General features: G+C 42.1%; 1 protein-coding gene across 3 annotated transcripts in view; it reads left to right on the top strand.

Moving 5' to 3' along the window:
* LOC139163816 (intermediate filament protein ifp-1-like) overlaps positions 1-20,853 on the top strand; it is a 24,232-nt gene extending 3,379 nt beyond the window's left edge. For all 3 annotated transcript variants that reach the window (XM_070744993.1, XM_070744992.1, XM_070744995.1), the window contains exons 2-12: positions 828-894; positions 2,816-2,849; positions 3,749-3,909; positions 4,768-4,849; positions 7,283-7,463; positions 8,642-8,709; positions 8,834-8,910; positions 9,593-9,693; positions 10,571-10,662; positions 17,035-17,169; positions 18,758-20,853. In XM_070744993.1, the coding sequence (XP_070601094.1) occupies positions 829-894; positions 2,816-2,849; positions 3,749-3,909; positions 4,768-4,849; positions 7,283-7,463; positions 8,642-8,709; positions 8,834-8,910; positions 9,593-9,693; positions 10,571-10,662; positions 17,035-17,169; positions 18,758-18,891 (1,131 nt within the window). In that variant the 5' untranslated portion in view covers position 828 and the 3' untranslated portion in view covers positions 18,892-20,853. The remainder of the gene's footprint in view (positions 1-827; positions 895-2,815; positions 2,850-3,748; positions 3,910-4,767; positions 4,850-7,282; positions 7,464-8,641; positions 8,710-8,833; positions 8,911-9,592; positions 9,694-10,570; positions 10,663-17,034; positions 17,170-18,757) is intronic.
* The last annotated feature ends 567 nt before the right edge of the window (positions 20,854-21,420 follow it).

Consider the following 21,420-nt stretch of genomic DNA (forward strand, 5'->3'; position numbering starts at 1 on the left):
GAGGCCTCACGGAGACTTCTCCCTGCCTTTTCTGGTTACAGTTTCGGAGGCCCGGATTTGTAAGTGAAAAAGGGTTCTTGAGAAGGGGGGGGGGACTTGAACACCCATTTCTTATCTAGAAAAGTTCGTAAGTAGAGGGATAGCAATACCCAGTTGTTCTTTGAAAAGGAACCCGCCTGGATGGTTTTATCTTTCAATAAGAAAGATTGTTTTGAAGCATGTAATTTAAAATCTGGATCTAATTCTGTGATTTAAAGAATGCTTGTGAGTCCCTTTTCCAACATGAAAATGTCATTGTATTTCAGTCCATTTTATTGAAGTACATCAAACATAATAACATTTTCTTGTTACAGTAGTACTTGGTTTGGTTTTTATATCAATATTAATAACACTTTAAACCTGTTTTCATCCATTGAATATCAAAGAGATACTTGTCACCTATTAAAAATACTTTGCATAGTTCCCATTCATTATCTGTTTTGGGACCTTGAAAAAATAGAATTCTGGAGAATATATGTTTGTACTCCTTTAATTGTATTTTCAGTATTGGGTATGCTTCAGTTGCTCTGCAGAAAATTTACAGTGGATTTTACATAGAATAACCTGCAGTTTCAAGTCTGCATCTTATGATGACTTTTTGTGTGTGTGCTGCAATATATTTTTGTGAAAATAACAGAAGAAAATAAATATTTTCTCTGACTGATTTCGCAGATATATATATTTTTAGCCAAAGATTTTTCCAAGGTTACAAATGGTTTTCCCATATGGTTTTCCCACATGGTTACAAATAACTAATGGATTTCTAAAAGACATTTTTTTCTCAACAGCATGGATTGGGACGCACGCCACAGTTCTGTATATGTTGAAACAGACAGCAAAATGGCCAAAATGAAGGCAAGTTAAGCTGCACAGCAATATATTGCTTTTCTACTCTGTTGGTGAAAAATATTTGATGCTGGAGTATTCTGTTTCTATGCGCACATATAGAAACATAGAAGTCTGACGGCAGAAAAAGACCTCATGGTCCATCTAGTCTGCCCTTATACTATTTTCTGTATTTTATCTTAGGATGGATATGTGTTAATCCCAGGCATGTTTAAATTCAGTTACTGTGGATTTATCTACCACGTCTGCTGGAAGTTTGTTCCAAGGATCTACTACTATTTCAGTCAAATAATATTTTCTCATGTTGCTTTTGATCTTTCCCCCAACTAACTTCAGATTGTGTCCCCTTGTTCTTGTGTTCACTTTCCTATTAAAAACACTTCCCTCCTGGACCTTATTTAACCCTTTAATATATTTAAATGTTTCGATCATGTCCCCCCTTTTCCTTCTGTCCTCCAGACTATACAGATTGAGTTCATTAAGTCTTTCCTGATACGTTTTATGCTTAAGACCTTCCACCATTCTTGTAGCCCGTCTTTGGACCCGTTCAATTTTGTCAATATCTTTTTGTAGGTGAGGTCTCCAGAACTGAACACAGTATTCCAAATGTGGTCTCACCAGCATTCTATATAGCGGGATCATAATCTCCCTCTTCCTGCTTGTTATACCTCTAGCTATGCAGCCAAGCATCCTACTTGCTTTCCCTACCGCCTGACTGCACTGTTCACCCATTTTGAGACTGCTAAACATATACACATATGTAGATACAAAAATACCTTAACAGATGTATTCTGTTAAATGAAAAGATATTGGTAATTTCCAAAAAAAATCCATACCCCACTGTCTTTAATACTATAGTTTTTGACTACCAAGCTTTTCAATATTGTTAAATAGCAGCTACCAGGCACGTAAACAAGTTATAATAAATGACAAAAAGAGAAAGGATAAATTGTTTAATTGGGGCTTGACTCCTGGTGACTTTGTATGGACATTTATATACAACTTGTTGACAACAGTACTTAAGTTATTTTTAATTGTTTCGTCCAGGATGATTTTTCAGTAGCCTAGAAAGTCCATAGCCACAAAACTATTTTGTGATAGTTTCCCATCCAAGTACTTGGTAGCACTGATCTTGCTTGTTCAGCTACATGCTGCCATCTGCATTGAGGTCATATATAAATATTTAAATGGTGACTAAAGGGACCATGTGTCAATGCTCAGTTCAAACAGTGGAGCAACATGATAACATTTTGGACAAGACACCAACCTTTATATTAGGAAATTAGTGTAGTTTATCTGGTCTAGGTTATCTCAGAGAAATCTTCATCCCTTATACATGTTCATATAGTTAGGGATTTACCAACAAACTCTGTATCATCTTAACATCTAATGTCCAGGAAAAAAATACTCTGCAGATTTGTAGAATTATGAAACAACTTGCCTCTAAGGTACAAAGAGAGACTACCATGTTTGCAAAGAGGTTATTCTAAAAAAAAACCCATGCAAATCTGGAAAATGGACCCAAGGCTGCTATTGTAATGTTTATTTGTCTTGCATTAGCAATGTTGAATATTTGCATTGACTGTAATATAAAGCATCTTAAGATTTTGGAAGTATTATGAAATTAAAGAATGATTATATAATAATGCTGATCATTGACTTTCTCACTGATGTGGATAAATAAAACAAATAGATTAAACACTAATTTCATTCAGATTGGTCCTACTGTGCATTTTCCTACTAGTAAGCGATATAATAAATGAAAACATTCTATCTTGTACAGTTTTTTTCACACGTTTTTACAAAACTATAATATTAAAGATTCCGATTTGATAGCAATTTGAAGTTGCATTTGTTTTATAATTGTTTCCAAATTATGTTTTGAAATATGTGATAACTTTGTAATCATTCTGTTCCTTTTCTTTTGCAGCAACATCTAAACACCGACAGCATATCTTCCAAAGGTAAAAGTGATAGACATGTTCTGTATATTTTCAGAACATCTCTTAGAAAATAGAGATTTTTATAATTTCTTGATTGCCAAGAGTTTTCAACAAGGGGGGAAAACCCTCTTGCTAGACTTCTAATGATAGCTTTCTTCAGATTCAAGGGAGTGTATTTTTCGAGCAAACAAAAGATGGTTATGATTTAGGTGTCCTGCTTTAACAGCATTATAAGGCTGGCGTGTTGGAAGCCAAATAGCCATGCAAGAAAAATACTGAAGCACAGCACCATCTGGAAAGCTATAGCTTCTTTATCCTTCAGGCAGAACTTGGTTTTATTTAGTCTGACAATTCTTAATGTTCACTTAATCTAATCAGTGACAGTGCCATTTACCCCATTTCTAAAACTGAAATCTAATAAGCTACGGTAGTTAGAAAGGAGTTAGTGAAAAATAATCAATTAAAAATTAATATAATTAACTTCAGGGAGTCACTTTAGTGTAGTGGTTAAAGCACAGTGAAAAATAATCAATTAAAAATTATAATTCACTTTAGGGAGTCACTTTAGTGTAGTGGTTAAAGCACAAACCATGTGACTGAGTTGTAGTCCTACCTACAAAGACAATTCATGAATATTGAGGGGGGAAATGAATGAGGGCTAAAAAACAATTTTTGTGTCTAAATTTGAATTCTGAAGCTGACTGAAATATAAAATTTAGATGAAAATATAAACATTCTGACTTCTATGTATTATATCTTACATTCAGTTGCTCGTTTATGGAGTTAAAACAAAGCTGAAAGGAAAAAAATATCATGAACTCAACTAGAATTTATCTCCAGCAATTAAAACAAAGTAACAATAATACATCCATGACCATGTTTGCAAGATTAGTCTAGTTCATTATTTTTCACCCCTGCAGCTGATTTGTTAGTGGGCAGAATAAATACTGGGAGTTCTGTTCCAACTCAGCCACATACTGGACGACCACCCTTGCATTTCACATGTGGAATTCACACGTGCTGTAGAATGGCCAATGAGGAGCTTTCAACTATCAACCAGAAACTACATTCACAAGCTCAGGTAATTTATACAGAATAGATGCATAGTTCTTTTCTGTGCGACAGACATAAAGAAGTAGATGTATACACACTTTGCCTGTACTTTGGTGATCTCAAATTAATTAAAACAATTTCACCAAAACATGGAGTACTTTAAATGCTTTAAAACAATTGAGTAATTGTAAGGATACCTCTGGTTTCCAAACTATTGTTTAGTATTACTACTCTGATTCATTATGCTAAGTTATAACATAGTTTTTATTCTGGGCTCTGTACAGGAAGCCAAATTTATGGCTTTTACAAGTCACCAACATAACTTTTGTGGCATCTAGAAATCCTCCAAAGTTGACAGAGCCAAAATTCCAACCCATTTTTAAGAATGGATGAAGAAAGTTTAGGATTCAGATGGAAGTTTTAAGCTCTGTAGAAACTAAAGCACCTATTTACACAATAAAAGTGTTTTATCTTTTCCGGAATTGGGTTCTTTGTGTTTTGGACTACCTACTTTGGATATGTTGACATTCATATGCCTCACAAACTCAATGTAGTCTTCAAGCCAAGTAAATTTTCACCCACGTTGTTTGTATACTATGTGTAAGTTCAGTTATCATAGCTTAATGTTCTCTTGGGCCAAAATATTATGGCTTATTAAGTTGGGAGATTATAAAAAAGGATAGATGGAAAGCCCACAAATGATATCCATGAAAGGAAGAATTAAATTCAAAGTGAAAAGGAGATGCAGAGGAGGGAAATTAAATACCGTATCCGAATTCTAATCAATTCAATATTTCAAACCTTTTTCATTCTGGAACTGTTTGGAACATGTAATTAGGAGATATTTACTTATACTATGGCTCTGTTCTCTTCTCTGCCTCTTTAGATTATAGAGTCACTCACCCAAGCAGTATGTCGGCTCAAACAAGAGAAAGAACAGCAGCAGCAGAGTATCAATCATCTAGAAGGTATGAAAGATTAGCAGTTCTTTTTCTAAAGCTGTTCCCCTTTCTTATTGCAGTACTTTTCAAATAGTGGGCAGGCCCCCCTGGGGGGCACAGAATGATGCCAGGGGGGGTGCGTGACCCCGGGGAATGTGCTTTTTTTTTAGCAGGTTTTTTTTGCACAGAACAATAGCACACAGCACAGAGCAGGAGATCTGAAGTGTAGATAACAAACCCTTAAGAGACACCATGGAAAAATATTTAACAGGGATGAAAAGAAAGGCGGTGAGCGAAGGAAATAATAAGACAAATGTAAGTCTTCCGAAAGCTAAGAGGAGGAGATATGATGAAGTGTATGTAGCTCTTGGCTTCACTGTGACTACGGTGGGAGACAAGGAAAGACCAGCATGTTTACTATGTCTAAAAATGTTGGCAGCAGACATCAAGAAGCCAAATAAATTAAGGTGTCACTTAAACACATTACACTCCAATCACACTGATAAGCCGTTTGAGTTTTTTCAGCGAAAACATGCCGAATATTGCGAACAATTGTCACGGTGGAGAGTTGGGTGTGTGTGCAAAATAATTATTATACTAGCTCTAGCTTAACTATCTTACCACCAGTATGCAGCTCAGTCTTAAGGCTTCAATCAGACCACAAACTAAACCATCAACCAACTATCTCACAAATCCAACAAAACCACACCCACTGCAAAGGTGCTTTCCTTCTTATAATGCTCTGGTTCAATCAGATTGCAGCCTGAGTCATTGTGACTCAGCATTATCACTGTTTTACACATTTACAAGTTTCTTTTACCTTACATGGAATATCACCTAGAACAGTGATGGCGAACCTATGGCACGGGTGCCACAGGTAGCACACGGAGCCATATCTGCTGATATGCAAACCGTTGCCCTAGCTCAGCTCCATCATGCATGTGTGTGCTGACCAGTTAATTTTTGGTTTGCACAAAGGCTCTGGGAGGGCGTTTTTGGCTTCCAGAGAGCCTCCAGGGGAATGGGTAGGGTGTTTTTACCTTACCCTGGCTGCAGGGAAGCTTTTGGAGCCTGGGGAGGGTGAAACATGAGCCTACTGGGCCTGCCAGAAGTTGGGAAACAGGTCGTATCCTGCCTCCAAAGGGCCTCTGGGGAGGGGGGAGAGAGGAGAAGCTGTTTTTGCCCTCCTTGGGCATTGAATTATGGGTGGGGGCAGTCGCATATGCGTGATAGCATGCACGCATGTTCTTTCAGCACCTGAGCCAAAAAAGGTTTGCCATCACTGAATATTGTTTATTCTTGACAAAAAATTCCAAGCTCTGCACCCTCTTTTCTTTCTTTAAGATGGTGTTTGTACTTCACGTCAGTATTATTCCTCTTTGTTATTCTGCACTTTCAATTTCATTAAATCCAATATCTAGGTAAGTATTTAATAATCAATTTAGTTTTAATTAGGTAAAGGCAACTTCCAGTTCATAGATTTGTATGCTGCCCTGAGTCTCCTGAGAGGGGCGGCATACAAATCTAATAAATAAAATAAATAAATAAACATTTTTTCTTTAAAACAAAGTATCTTTCCAAAACCACATGTTCTTTAAAACTGCTAACAAAACTTTTTTTCCTCTTAGTTGTCAAAATATTTTCTTCAAGATTTTAGTATGCTTGTCCCGCCACTAATATTTACCTTCCATATTCTCCCCCCCCCCCTTCATATTTTTTGGGGTCACTTTTTTTCTTTTAAAAGAACTATTCCAAATCACAAATCACTCACTTTTCCCACCTGCTCAGTCTTGCTGTTCTAGTCTTCCTTTAGCTTTGTGGCAGCCATGTTTGCTGCCTCTGCACCACGTTGTTGGCTGGGGTCTTTCCAGTTCAAGAGTGGTAACTCTGGCTCTCTACTTCCTTCCTAGTGTCCTCCTTCACGTCTCCACATTTCCAGGGGTTGGGGGGTGGTTTAGGACCCAGGTACATGGGAGTATTCAGAGCCAGCCGTGTAGCTCATCAAAGGAGAAACCGGAAGTGCTTTCTTAATTTTTTTCTGATCATGTACTGAATATGAACACCTCACTGGCAAGGGAAAGTATATAAACTTCTGTTTGTATTGTTAAATGCCTCGGATACTTTCTTTTTGTAAATACTTACTTTGTGACAATGAAATCTACATATGTAAAAGTGCATCATGTATTCTATAGTGAAAATCGCTATAGAGAATGGTACCTAAATTCTAAGCTATGGAAATTCTTTTTGCCTTATTTTTCTATCCTATTTGTTTCTCCTACAAATTTCTTCTATTTTGGAGATTTTTTTTCCCAACTTGTTATTGAAATGGGGAAAAAGCAATCTCCAGTGGAGTACTTAACACTAATAATAAATGATATGAAAGCCAAATATCATTGTCTGTTCTAGAAGTTAGAACGTGTGGCTTGAGCTAATTTTATTTTTCCTATCCTATTTATGCAGGTGAAATAAATCACCTACGGCACAATTCACCTGGTAGCTTTGAATCATTGCTGGGCTGCAGGATGGAAGAGTTGAAGAATGAGCTCTGCAGCCTTCGACAACATGTGCTTCATCAGTCAGATGGGGATTGTACTCCTGATCTGTTTTCCTGTCCTGGTGTTATGCAAGATATGTTGGAGAGGTCAGCCATTTGAAATAACAAGTATAAATAATTTGGCAGAATAATCTGGTAGGGAACAACAGCTATAGTTTTCTACTATTATCCAGAAGACATGCTTACTGGGATATACATGCATCCCTATATGAGTATATCATGAAACTGTTAGATTAAAAGGAATACATTTTTCTTCTAGTAGTGATTTTAACAGTGCTTGTAATAGATAATATTTTATTATTTATTTATTTATTTATGTATTGGATTTGTATGCCGCCCCTCTCCGTAGACTCGGGGCGGCTAACAATAGTAACCAAAAAATAGCATGTAAATCCAATACTAAAACAACTAAAAAACCCTTATTGTAAAACCAAACATCCATACATACAAACATACCATACATGAATTGTAAAGGCCTAGGGGGAAATAATATCTCTGTTCCCCCATGCCTGACGGCAGAGATGGGTTTTAAGGAGCTTACGAAAGGCAAGGAGGGTGGGGGCAATTCTAATCTCCTGGGGGAGTTGGTTCCAGAGTGCCGGGGCCACCACAGAGAAGGCTTTTCCCCTGGGCCTCGCCAAACGCCATTGTTTTGTTGACGGGACCCGGTGGAGGCCCACTCTGTGGGACCTAACCGGTCGCTGAGATGGCTTGTTATAATTAGGAATGAGTGAACTTAACTATCCCAGATATTTCTAGCCCATGAAAAACAGCTGTAATATATTATCTCTCAGTGCATTGGAATTGCAAAGAGCCTATTTCCATGATGACGAACTTGTGGCACATGGAGCCATGTCACCTGGCACAGGTGGCATTGCCAGTTCCTCTTCTGGGTTTCTGGTACGCATGGCAATCAGCTGGCCTTCCTGCATGCGGCAGTGCCGAAACTGGAAAAGCTGGTCTTCGGATTTCTGCTGTGAGCATGTGCACCAGCCAGCTGATCATTGCACGCCCATACATTCCAGGAACCATAAGACTAGCTGGCCGGTGCAGTGTGTGTGTCGGAAACCAGATGTTCATTTTCAGGTTGCGGCTTTGACAAGTTTGTGCAAAGCGTGCAGATGCGCTCTCTTTTCGCCACTTGATGCCAACACTAGCCTATTTGCTATTTTTTGAATTCTGTTAATAATTTAAATATTCTGTTCCTTTTCTTAGTTTAGAGAATTATCTTGTTGCTGATACTCCTGCTTTTCTTTTTATTTCAGTAAAAAAATCCTATGGCAAGAATACAAGTTCATCAAAAGGGAGATAGATCAGCTGAGACATAAACTTGGCAAGTAATGCTTGTAGTTCCTTCTCCCATAACCTCTCTTCTGCATCAGGCAAAGGACCACTTATTGGTGGCCCTATTGAAGAAGAGGAACAGCTTTTAAATATATGTATATTTTATCCATTAGATTGCCATGAAGAGAAACTATACAATCAGGTTTCTGCAACTCATGAGATTAAGAGAATCCAAAACCAGTACTGTAAGGTACAACTATAAATACTCTTATTGCTACTTGTGATTTAACGCTCTTACCCCCACATAAGAAGTGAATTCAATCTTTGTCGTATAAAGCTTATCTATGTTAGACAACAAAAAATGTTGGAAGTGACTGGAGGATCACAGTGTAGTTCTTAACTAAATCTAAGAAATAAATGGAAAATTACGGTAATCATCCACTCATGACTTATTTGCCCAAACAAAAAAAATAGTTTTTTTACAATTTGGGGGTGGGGGTAGCTACACAAAACTGTTGTTAGTTTAGTTGTCTGTTTTTTCTTCTGCTATCATCATCAGGAACATCTGTGTTCAGAAATAGGATGGAATAATAGGAAAACAGATGATACCAAGACAGTACTATGCTGGGAATGAGCATATGCAGCCATCAATACATTGTATTTTCCAGCTACATAAGCATAATGTAGTATTATGGCAGCTGCCCTTTTAGCTTCCTTTCAAGGCTGGAATTTAGTCATAATGTTGTGCTACATGAGTGTGAATATAATTTGCCAATTAGTTTTCTATATATTAATATTTTTTTCATAATTGTACATATTAGGGAACTATCTACCTTTAAGAAAAAAATACACTTTTAATTATTTATTGTTCATCTTTTTAAAAAACTAGATGAAAACCTATGTTTACCACTACACTTTTATGCCCTTTCCAGATGTTAGACGAATTAATAAATATTCATAAAGCTCAGGTTCAGAATTTTGACAAAACAAGGAATGAAACTCAGAACACCCAACAGGAGCTCAGTGTTGTCAAGTAAGCCATTCTATATTGTGCTTTGTATGCTTCACTGAACATGTGTTCATGTACAGCTTCATGAAGGATTGAGAGAAGACATGGTGGTTAAATTCTGGGTAGTTATTCCTGTCATTCAGAAGACAATGTGGTGGTAAAGGGAGGAAATGTCAAGTTAGGGACTAGCAGGCAATTGCTCACCAGGAGGTTATCTGTATAGAATAGAACAGAATAGAATTTTTTTGGCCAAGTGTGAATGGACACACAAGGAATTTGTCTTGGTGCATATGTTCTCAGCGTACATAAAAGAAAGAGATACATTTGTCAAGAATCATGTGGTACAACACTTAATGATTGTCATAGGGGTCAAATAAGCAATGAAGAAACAATATTAATAAAAATCTTAGGATACAAGCAACAAGTTACAGTCATACAGTCCTAAGTGGGAGGAAAAGGATGATAGGAAGGATAAGAAAAAACTAGTAGAAATAGAAGTGCAGATTTAGTAAAAAGTCTGACAGTGTTGAGGGAATTATTTGTTTAGTGGAGTGATGGCGTTCAGGCGAAAAACTGTTCATGTGTCTAGTTGTCTTACATGTTTAGTTTACCGACAAAAGTGTCTGACCACTCCATGAATTTGATGCATCCAAAGAAAATTGAATGATAAAATAAATTGCCTTTGTTCTGTACTGTCTTACAATTTTGAACCTTTTGTCTTTAACATCAGCATCTGTCAAATAGGTTATGGTTCTGACCAAAAGCAAAATAAAATACTTTTATTTTTTTATACTGCAACTCTGAATTCTTTAAAACTGCCCTGATTTTAAGTTTGTCTCAGGTTCCATATATTTGTTCCTTTGGAACCAGTACTACTATGGATTTTATTTCTTTTCATCAGATCTACAGTGTCTAATCTAAAAGAACAAGTGAAATGCCTCAGCTTAGAAGACAAGTATACTATGCAACCCAAGGAGGATAGCGCTCATTTGGGTAAGTGCTGATTTGTACAGTATTACAGAATAATATAATAACAAGAGTTGAGTCCAGTGTTTTTCAACCAGTGTGCTGTGGCACACTAGTGTGCCGTGAGACATGGTCAGGTGTGCCGCAAAGCTCAGAGAGAGAAAGAAAACAAGAGAGAGAGAGAGAAAGAGCAAGAGAGAGAGAAAGCAAGCAAGAGAGAAAGAAAGCAATAGAGAGAAAGAGAACAAGAGAAAGAAAGCAAGAGAAAGAAAGCAAGAGAGAAAGAAAGCAAGAGAGAAAGTCCAATCCCCTTCTGAGGCAGGAAACCCTATACAGTTTCAGACAAATGGTTGCCAGATATTTTCTTAAAACATTCAGTGTTGGAACATCCACACATTCTGGAGGCAAATCATTCCACCTATTAACTTTTCTGTCAAGAAATTTCTCCTTAGTTCTAGGTTTCTTATCTCCTTGATTAGTTTCCTTCCAATCTTTCTTGTCCTGCCTTCAGGTGCTTTGGAAAATAGGTTGACGTCCCCTTTTTTGTGGCAAGCACTCAAATACAGTGATCCCCCGTTTATTGCGTCCCCAACCATTGCGAACAGGGTACTTCGCTATTTTTCAACCCGGAAGTCAAAATACCATCTACGCATGCGTGCCCGTGGGCACGCATGCGTAGATGGCAACCGGGAGATCAGCTGCTGGGCGGCTTCCCTGAGTCTTCCCCCTCTTGCTGGCGTCAGCGAGGAGTTTCCCCACCGCCCACGCAAACTCCTTGCTGCCGCCCGCCCTTCGCCCGCCCACGTCGTTCATTCTCGCCGCTTTCGAGCTGAGTCCGGGAGCGAATTCGCTCCCGGACTCAGCTCGAAAGCGGCGAGAATGAACGGCGTGGACAAGCCGTTCCTTGCCGCTTGCTATCGGCGCTTTCGAGCTGAGTCCGGGAGTGAATTCGCTCCCGGACTCAGCTCGAAAGCGGCGAGAATGAACGGCGTGGACAAGCCGTTCCTTGCCGCTTGCTATCGGCGCTTTCGAGCTGAGTCTGGGAGCGAATTCGCTCCCGGACTCAGCTGAAAAGCGCCGATAGCAAGCGGCAAGGAACGGCTTGTCCACGCCGTTCGTTCTCGGCGCTTTCGAGCTGAGTCCGGGAGCGAATTCGCTCCCGGACTGAGCTCGAAAGCGGCAAGACTGAACGGCGTGGACAAGCCGTTCCTTGCCGCTTGCTATCGGCGCTTTCGAGCTGAGTCCAGGAGTGAATTCGCTCCCGGACTCAGCTCGAAAGCGGCGAGAATGAACGGCGTGGACAAGCCGTTCCTTGCCGCTTGCTATCGGCGCTTTCGAGCTGAGTCCGGGAGCGAATTCGCTCCCGGACTCAGCTCAAAAGCGCCGATAGCAAGCGGCAAGGAACGGCTTGTCCACGCCGTTCGTTCTCGGCGCTTTCGAGCTCAGTCCGGGAGCGAATTCGCTCCCGGACTGAGCTCGAAAGCGGCAAGAATGAACGGCGTGGACAAGCCGTTCCTTGCCGCTTGCTATCGGCGCTTTCGAGCTGAGTCCGGGAGCGAATTCGCTCCCGGACTCAGCTCGAAAGCGGCGAGAATGAACGGCGTGGACAAGCCGTTCCTTGCCGCTTGCTATCGGCGCTTTCGAGCTGAGTCCGGGAGCGAATTCGCTCCCGGACTCAGCTCAAAAGCGCCGATAGCAAGCGGCAAGGAACGGCTTGTCCACGCCGTTCGTTCTCGGCGCTTTCGAGCTGAGTCCGGGAGCGAATTCGCTCCCGGACTGAGCTCGAAAGCGGCAAGAATGAACGGCGTGGACAAGCCGTTCCTTGCCGCTTGCTATCGGCGCTTTCGAGCTGAGTCCGGGAGTGAATTCGCTCCCGGACTCAGCTCGAAAGCGGCGAGAATGAACGGCGTGGACAAGCCGTTCCTTGCCGCTTGCTATCGGCGCTTTCGAGCTGAGTCCGGGAGCGAATTCACTCCCGGACTCAGCTCAAAAGCGCCGATAGCAAGCGGCAAGGAACGGCTTGTCCACGCCGTTCGTTCTCGGCGCTTTCGAGCTGAGTCCGGGAGCGAATTCGCTCCCGGACTGAGCTCGAAAGCGGCAAGAATGAACGGCGTGGACAAGCCGTTCCTTGCCGCTTGCTATCGGCGCTTTCGAGCTGAGTCCGGGAGTGAATTCGCTCCCGGACTCAGCTCGAAAGCGGCGAGAATGAACGGCGTGGACAAGCCGTTCCTTGCCGCTTGCTATCGGCGCTTTCGAGCTGAGTCCGGGAGCGAATTCGCTCCCGGACTCAGCTCGAAAGCGGCGAGAATGAACGGCGTGGACAAGCCGTTCCTTGCCGCTTGCTATCGGCGCTTTCGAGCTGAGTCCGGGAGCGAATTCGCTCCCGGACTCAGCTCAAAAGCGCCGATAGCAAGCGGCAAGGAACGGCTTGTCCACGCCGTTCGTTCTCGGCGCTTTCGAGCTGAGTCCGGGAGCGAATTCGCTCCCGGACTGAGCTCGAAAGCGGCAAGAATGAACGGCGTGGACAAGCCGTTCCTTGCCGCTTGCTATCGGCGCTTTCGAGCTGAGTCCGGGAGCGAATTCGCTCCCGGACTCACCTCGAAAGCGGCGAGAATGAACGGCGTGGACAAGCCGTTCCTTGCCGCTTGCTATCGGCGCTTTCGAGCTGAGTCCGGGAGCGAATTCGCTCCCGGACTCAGCTCGAAAGCGGCGAGAATGAACGGCGTGGACAAGCCGTTCCTTGCCGCTTGCTATCGGCGCTTTCGAGCTGAGTCCGGGAGCGAATTCGCTCCCGGACTCACCTCGAAAGCGGCGAGAATGAACGGCGTGGACAAGCCGTTCCTTGCCGCTTGCTATCGGCGCTTTCGAGCTGAGTCCGGGAGCGAATTCGCTCCCGGACTCAGCTCGAAAGCGGCGAGAATGAACGGCGTGGACAAGCCGTTCCTTGCCGCTTGCTATCGGCGCTTTCGAGCTGAGTCCGGGAGCGAATTCGCTCCCGGACTCAGCTCAAAAGCGCCGATAGCAAGCGGCAAGGAACGGCTTGTCCACGCCGTTCGTTCTCGGCGCTTTCGAGCTGAGTCCGGGAGCGAATTCGCTCCCGGACTGAGCTCGAAAGCGGCAAGAATGAACGGCGTGGACAAGCCGTTCCTTGCCGCTTGCTATCGGCGCTTTCGAGCTGAGTCCGGGAGTGAATTCGCTCCCGGACTCAGCTCGAAAGCGGCGAGAATGAACGGCGTGGACAAGCCGTTCCTTGCCGCTTGCTATCGGCGCTTTCGAGCTGAGTCCGGGAGCGAATTCACTCCCGGACTCAGCTCAAAAGCGCCGATAGCAAGCGGCAAGGAACGGCTTGTCCACGCCGTTCGTTCTCGGCGCTTTCGAGCTGAGTCCGGGAGCGAATTCGCTCCCGGACTGAGCTCGAAAGCGGCAAGAATGAACGGCGTGGACAAGCCGTTCCTTGCCGCTTGCTATCGGCGCTTTCGAGCTGAGTCCGGGAGTGAATTCGCTCCCGGACTCAGCTCGAAAGCGGCGAGAATGAACGGCGTGGACAAGCCGTTCCTTGCCGCTTGCTATCGGCGCTTTCGAGCTGAGTCCGGGAGCGAATTCGCTCCCGGACTCAGCTCGAAAGCGGCGAGAATGAACGGCGTGGACAAGCCGTTCCTTGCCGCTTGCTATCGGCGCTTTCGAGCTGAGTCCGGGAGCGAATTCGCTCCCGGACTCAGCTCAAAAGCGCCGATAGCAAGCGGCAAGGAACGGCTTGTCCACGCCGTTCGTTCTCGGCGCTTTCGAGCTGAGTCCGGGAGCGAATTCGCTCCCGGACTGAGCTCGAAAGCGGCAAGAATGAACGGCGTGGACAAGCCGTTCCTTGCCGCTTGCTATCGGCGCTTTCGAGCTGAGTCCGGGAGCGAATTCGCTCCCGGACTCACCTCGAAAGCGGCGAGAATGAACGGCGTGGACAAGCCGTTCCTTGCCGCTTGCTATCGGCGCTTTCGAGCTGAGTCCGGGAGCGAATTCGCTCCCGGACTCAGCTCGAAAGCGGCGAGAATGAACGGCGTGGACAAGCCGTTCCTTGCCGCTTGCTATCGGCGCTTTCGAGCTGAGTCCGGGAGCGAATTCGCTCCCGGACTCACCTCGAAAGCGGCGAGAATGAACGGCGTGGACAAGCCGTTCCTTGCCGCTTGCTATCGGCGCTTTCGAGCTGAGTCCGGGAGCGAATTCGCTCCCGGACTCAGCTCGAAAGCGGCGAGAATGAACGGCGTGGACAAGCCGTTCCTTGCCGCTTGCTATCGGCGCTTTTGAGCTGAGTCCGGGAGCGAATTCGCTCCCGGACTCAGCTCGAAAGCGCCGAGAGCCAGCGCCCCCCGGACCCCCAACCCGGGTTTGGGGGGCTGCTAGGAAGCACTCCATGCCGGCGGCAAACAGCCGCGCCGCCCCCAATCTTCGGCTCCTCGCTAGCGCTGTGGGAGTAAAAACACCATCTGCACATGCGCAGATGGTGTTTTTACTTCCGCAGCGCTACTTCGCGAAAACCCGCTCGTTGCGGGGGGTCCTGGAACGGAACCCTCGCAACAAGCGGGGGATCACTGTATTGGCACACTGCTATCATATCATCCCTAGTCCTTTTTTTCATTAAACATCAGTTCCTGCCACCATTCTTTAAATGTTTTAGCCTCCAATCCTCTAATCATCTTTATTGCTCTTCTCTGTACTCCTATCATGAGGGTTGTACCTGGTTAGAAGAGATGCACTTGATCCTGTCTAAAACATTATATCATCAAGGAAATGGTCTGACATAAGCAAGACACACTAATACTTGGGATCTGTCTTAAATGTAACCTGAACTCTTACCAGTCAGCAATACAACATGCTTGCTAGTTAGCTATTAATTTATTTGCTATATAGTTATTGTTTCTAATCTGGAAAATAAAACGATTCAATAGCCTATGTAAGAGATGTGCCAATACAGATTTTCTAAATAAGGGAGGAAGTGAGAGTCTGAAAATAAAGCAGGAGGAAGTCTCCTTCAATGTGTCAGAAGGAATGCCTCTGGCAGTGGAGAGACTAATATGCAAAAGCCCTTTCTGCAAGGGTCCTGTTTTATTTAAAAATTAAGCTAAATTTTAGATCTTAACAATCAGACCAAAATGTAATGGGAGAATGAGGTCCAAAGCCATTTAAAGACTCAAAAATCAATATTACCTGCTTAAATTGTGCCTGGTAAAAAGCTGGCAATCAATGCAAATCTTTTGGTACAGGCATCCTATATGCCCTTCGTTTAATATAGTTAGCACCCTACTTAATTTCTTTTGCTAGTGACATACAAGTTCCAAACAGGGCTATAGTTATAGTATCATATTAATACAGCCTTCTGGTTGCTAGAGAATAGATCTCTCACTTTTGCTCAGTGACGGACAGGCAAGGGATGGTGCAATTTCTAATATCCCCAGTGAATTAAAGGCAGAAAATAATTTAATTTTGACTCTGTTTTCTAGAATTATCTGCTTACATCAGATCCTCTTTTACGGGTAGTAATAAATAGATACTTCCAATCATAGTTCCCTCTAAGCTGAGCAGTGAGCAATCGCTCACTTAAAAATCATCAACAACTCAGAGTTTTCCAAACCTGCCCAGAAGCCGAGAGGGAAAGAGTGAGAGGGAAGGAGATAGAGAGGAAGAGAGGAAGAGAGAGAAACAGATAGAAAAAAGAGAGGAAGGAAAAGAGAAAGAAAAAGAATGGGAGTAAGGAAGAGAGAAAGAAAATCAAAATCTAGTTTGAAATTAGCTCAACTATTTAAGTGGCATTTTGATATTGATAGAGTTGCCCTATTATGAGCTCACTGTTATAGACACACAGTACGGTATTTTATTTTGAAATTCTCTGAGGCAAAACAGGGTGGGTTTTTTATTTGTTTGTTTGTTTGTTTGTTTATTTATTTGTTTGTTTATTTAATATTTCTGTGCCGCCCAGTCCCGAAGGGACTGCCGCTCAGACACTATACTTTTCCGCCCACCCCCCCAAAAAATTAGAGGGAACACTGCTTCCAATTAGTCCAACTTTTAATCTGCTTTTATATTGAAAAGCAAGCTATAAATCCATTACTAATGTAAAATGGCCCTCATTTTAACTTAGTGTCCTTTAATATAATCTGAAAAATATCATACTTCTAACTTTCCTTTCTTTGAATACTGATTTTTGTATAACATAAAAACATTTCCTAATTACTTCAAGTTGCAAATTACAATTTGCAGACAATACAAATGGCAGAGATGGGACAAAGTGCACTATTGTCTTTTTAATACGTTTTTATTTCTTCACTAAATAACATATTGCTTTGGAAAATAGAGCCTGTGGTTATGAGTAGCTGCTGGATACCTGATCTCTTTCATTGTTTTGTCTGCTAGAAAAGAATGAAGAGTTACCGCATGAAGAAGAATTATCTTTTTCCTTTAGTAGTGATGATTCCATCTCAGATTTCAGTCTCACAGATGTCAGCTCGGATGAACTTTTCAGTGAAGCAGAAGGTGTACAACTTGCTGGTAAGCACCACTTTATTTTGAAATACTGAACTATGATGTTGCTGCAGGAGAGGGGGGGAGCCAATACTAAAAAGGTATCTTTGTCTCCACTTCTTGAAAGTTCAAGGTGTATTTCATCACACTGGGGGAGGGGAAACAGTATTTTGGGAGAATAAAAGGATTAACATTCTCATCCAAGAGATTAATACCATTTCGTTAAGCTGTTCAATGTTCTCATTAGAAGGGTTTGAAAGAATGTTTTTCCTAAATTTATGGAAATTTTGCTCTGTTCTAATCCTGCTAATTTACTTTTTAAAAAAGAAGAAGAAGGTGGGCAGTTTCCAGCTTCTGTACATCTGGTACCCCTCCTCCATGCAAGAAGCTTCCAATACTTTATAGCTTCACTAGCTCATTGTGACATATACAGGGTGCGTTCCAAAAGTAATGCAAATGAATTTCCTGTGCCACTCCTATTGGTCAGAGTGGGACCGCAGCACTTGGAGTAGGTGGGGGGGACACTAAGCTTTGCCACGAAACCAGTCTCAGTGCTTTCCAAGCTATGGAAGTGGCAGGACATCAGTTATTGTAAACCTCTGACACCGACCATGTCACGAAAAAAATGGAATGGAAATTTCAAGTGAACTTTTTCAACATATAGAAATTGAACCTGATTATTTGGACAACGTCATCACTGGTGATGAAACCTGGGTTTTTGAATATGACCTAGAAACAAAACGCCAAAGCTCTGAGTGGCACACCGACCAGTCCCCCAAGGCCAAAAAGGCAAGCATGAGCAAATCAAAAGTGAAAACAATGCTCATTGTCTTTTTCGACAGTAAAGGAGTGGTCTATAAGGAGTTTGTTCCTCAAGAACACAGTTAACGCTCCTACTATGTGGATGTGCTGGAAAAACTCCAAAAAAGGGTCATCAGGACGAGAAAAGACATCTCCGGTACCTGGCAACTCCATCACGACAACGCGCCTTGCCACAACGCGCTACGAGCCCGCGAGTTCCTGGCCAAACACTAGGTGCCAACGCTGCCCTCCCCCCTAGTCCTGACATCGTTCCAGCAGTCTTCTTTTTGTTCCCTCGGATTAAGGCAGCCCTGAAAGGAACCCATTTTCCGTCCATAGAAGAGATCCAATCAGCCATGAAAAAGACCTTGCGAGAGGTCTCCGAAGATGCCTTCCAGGGCGCGTACCGGTCATGGCAGAGTCGCTGGAAAAAATGTGTAGAGGCCCAAGGACAGTACTTTGAAAAAAATTTAAGTGTTTGTGCAAATCTATTCAATAAATTACTTTTTTTAAAAAAATTGCATTCCTTTTGGAACGCACCCTGTATGTATGCCTTTGATGTCAGCTAAAAGACTCTGTTTTTATAAAGATATACTAATTATTTAACAGGCTGTTTTAAAGCTCTTTTCAATTACCCCACTTGCATCACTTGGAGAAAAAAAACCCAACTAAAAGTTTGTACCACCCAGAGCCCATAAGAATTGGACAGCTAATAAATTCAATGGCTAATAAATTCAAATAAATAAAGGGTCCTTTTGAAAATATGTTAACATTTACATGTTAATATGCTAATTACACTTGCTGTATCTTTCAGATGACAAGGTTTCTTTAAAAAGTTTGAAACTGGAGAATATTCCCGGAGAGGCAATTGATGATCGGTTGGAGAGGTCAGAAACCAGCAGTGAATTATCCATTAGTTTGCCTGAGCTGAACTTCAGTGACCTTTAAAGCATCACTTAAGGGCTGCCTCATGCTTTTTAATGAGGAAACAATTAAAGAGAGGAAAAAACATGAGTTGTTTTCAACATGCTAAGATGCTTTTGTACAGATATTGCACAAGAGAGGAGGAGGAGTGATCTTAGCCAATGTCCTATGTCATGTTTGTATTTCAGGATTTTCTGGGTAGGTCTGGAATCATTTCAGGACACAGTGCATCTTATTAATAGCTTCCAGTGTGTCTTTCTAGAAATGAAACAATGGTATTAATGAACCCCAATGTACATCAAATATTATATATATCTTTTTTTTCCAAAACTTAAATAGTCTGCAACAGGCAAGAAAAATATTCTGGAAATTAATTCATTTTAAGCTACAAAACCTGTTAATTTGGTCAGTATCTGTAATCCAGGAAAGAAGGAAGCATCTATTAAAGGACAGGAGAATCTATGTATGAAACCATTAATTTGCCACGGTGCACCAGCAAGTGATTAAGAGAAACTTTGCGGCATATGGATGCATGTTACAGTTTTGTGGTATTAGACAAATTTTCAGGTCAGTGTGGCTCATGTTCTGTTTAGGAGCAGCTGGAATTATTGAATAATTCTGAGTGTGCCCATCTTATTTTATTTGCCACTGAACTGTTACACTCTAGTCTTTAGAGTCATAAGGGACAGTGTGGCCAAGGTTACTGATTTTGCATTAGGTGGGGAAGAAATCAGTGTAGCTTCTTAATTATCATGCCTTGGGTCATTTTCAGTGAATGGCAAATGTTAAAATAAAATCTAAGAGTCATGCTATAGTTAGGTTTTTATCCAAGCTAAAACTTAGCCTATATTATTTAAGTCCATGAGGAAGTATGTCAAAGTACATGTGGATTTATTTATGATGAGGTTCTGCTCAGGTTGCATTGTGTCACTACAGTTTTGAATAGATATTGCAGTAAGGGTTACTTTCTCCTTGAAAACTTTATGGTTAAAATCATACACACGTGCAAGGCATCCTTGCATCTTTCAAAGTGAAAGATTTCCAGTTGTGGGAATTATTAATAAAGGTCATGAATAACTTTTGAAAAATAAAGCTACAGTATAACAATATAGCATATTAGGTGTCTCTAATATTACATCTCCTCTCAAATGTGTAGTCTTTGCATTTTTGTTAAAATCTGGATTTAATTTGTACAATGATGCATTCTTATTGATTTAAAGAAACAACTTAAAAATAAGACACGTTTTCCTCTCCAACGTTTCAGCTTCTTTTTCTCAGTATATGGGATTCTCATTTTACTCCATGGAAGTAGAAAAGTATCTTGAACAAATAAACTTTTTGAGAAAACCATTATTATCTGAATTGCAACCCCTGACTTCTTAATCATAGACCGTCCCATAGGCATCTTTATAGTTACAAATTAACTAATTACAGTAAATTAATGCAAAAGCTGTTTATCTTTTTCTGAACCATGCAGTTTCGAAGATAAGATTAAATTAATTTTGAATTGCAGCTCTTACAGTTGCATCTTCTTTTTCCAAGGCCTAGAAGGAGTAAAGACCTGCTAAAATTGTCATGAAGTCCTCAATCTTATTCTGATTAACAGAACCCCTGGAATTCCTGTAGGCATGACATATCAGCATCCTGATCAAAGCTGCATCTCTCACATACTTTATGTTGAAAAACAACCTTGAATGAGAACAACTCCAATCTCAGGGTACAAGTAATTTCAGAAGAGAAAAAGGGTTGCAGGCAAGGGAGAGGAGAAATAACAGGAGATTTAATCAGTGGAGTCCCAATAATTCAGAGAGTGATGGGAAGAAGCAATGGTTACTCCCACACTTTGCATTCATGACCTGTTTGCTTCAGATTTGGGGAAGCATACATTAAGTCTTTAATTCAGTGATACCTGGACGGAACAATTTATCACAATGAATGTAGCTCATTGTATCAATGCAATAAACCTTGCATGTATTCATCAATAAACTGGACTTTGATATATTCTTTTTTGAAGTTTAGTTTTTGGACAATGTGGAGGGATTAGGAAGAGAAAAAGTAGTCCCTCACTGTATCGCGCTTCACCTGCCGCGGCTTCACTTCATCGCGGGTTTTGAAGTCAGCTTCATTTGAATCATTTCACCACACAAACGAGCGCTAGAATAATTCCAGCGGGACTCCCAAATGATGAGTGGGGCGGGGACTGAGCTCCGGCGGAGGCCCGTCCCCTCGTTCAATCCCCCTCGCCAGTGCCGAAAGGGAAAAAAAGAAAGGAACGCGACGCGGCGGGGATTTCCAGACTGGGCTCGAGGGCGGAAGAGGAAGTGCTCGAGGGCGGAAGAGAGAGAGAGAAAAAAAGAAACAGCCGGGGCAGCTCACCAGGGACTTTACAGCCGGGGCAAGGCAAAAAAGACAACATTTGGCCGAACTGCTGCAAAGAACAGAGTAAGTAGTAGTGGGGGGGAAAGGTTAGCCGGCTGTTGCTTGCCTCCAGGCATCCAGAGCTGGTGGGAAGGAGGATAAATTCCCCATCGCGGATTTCACCTATCGCGGCCA

The sequence above is a fragment of the Erythrolamprus reginae genome, chromosome 3 (assembly GCF_031021105.1).
Source record: "Erythrolamprus reginae isolate rEryReg1 chromosome 3, rEryReg1.hap1, whole genome shotgun sequence".
Classification (NCBI taxonomy): domain Eukaryota; kingdom Metazoa; phylum Chordata; class Lepidosauria; order Squamata; family Dipsadidae; genus Erythrolamprus; species Erythrolamprus reginae.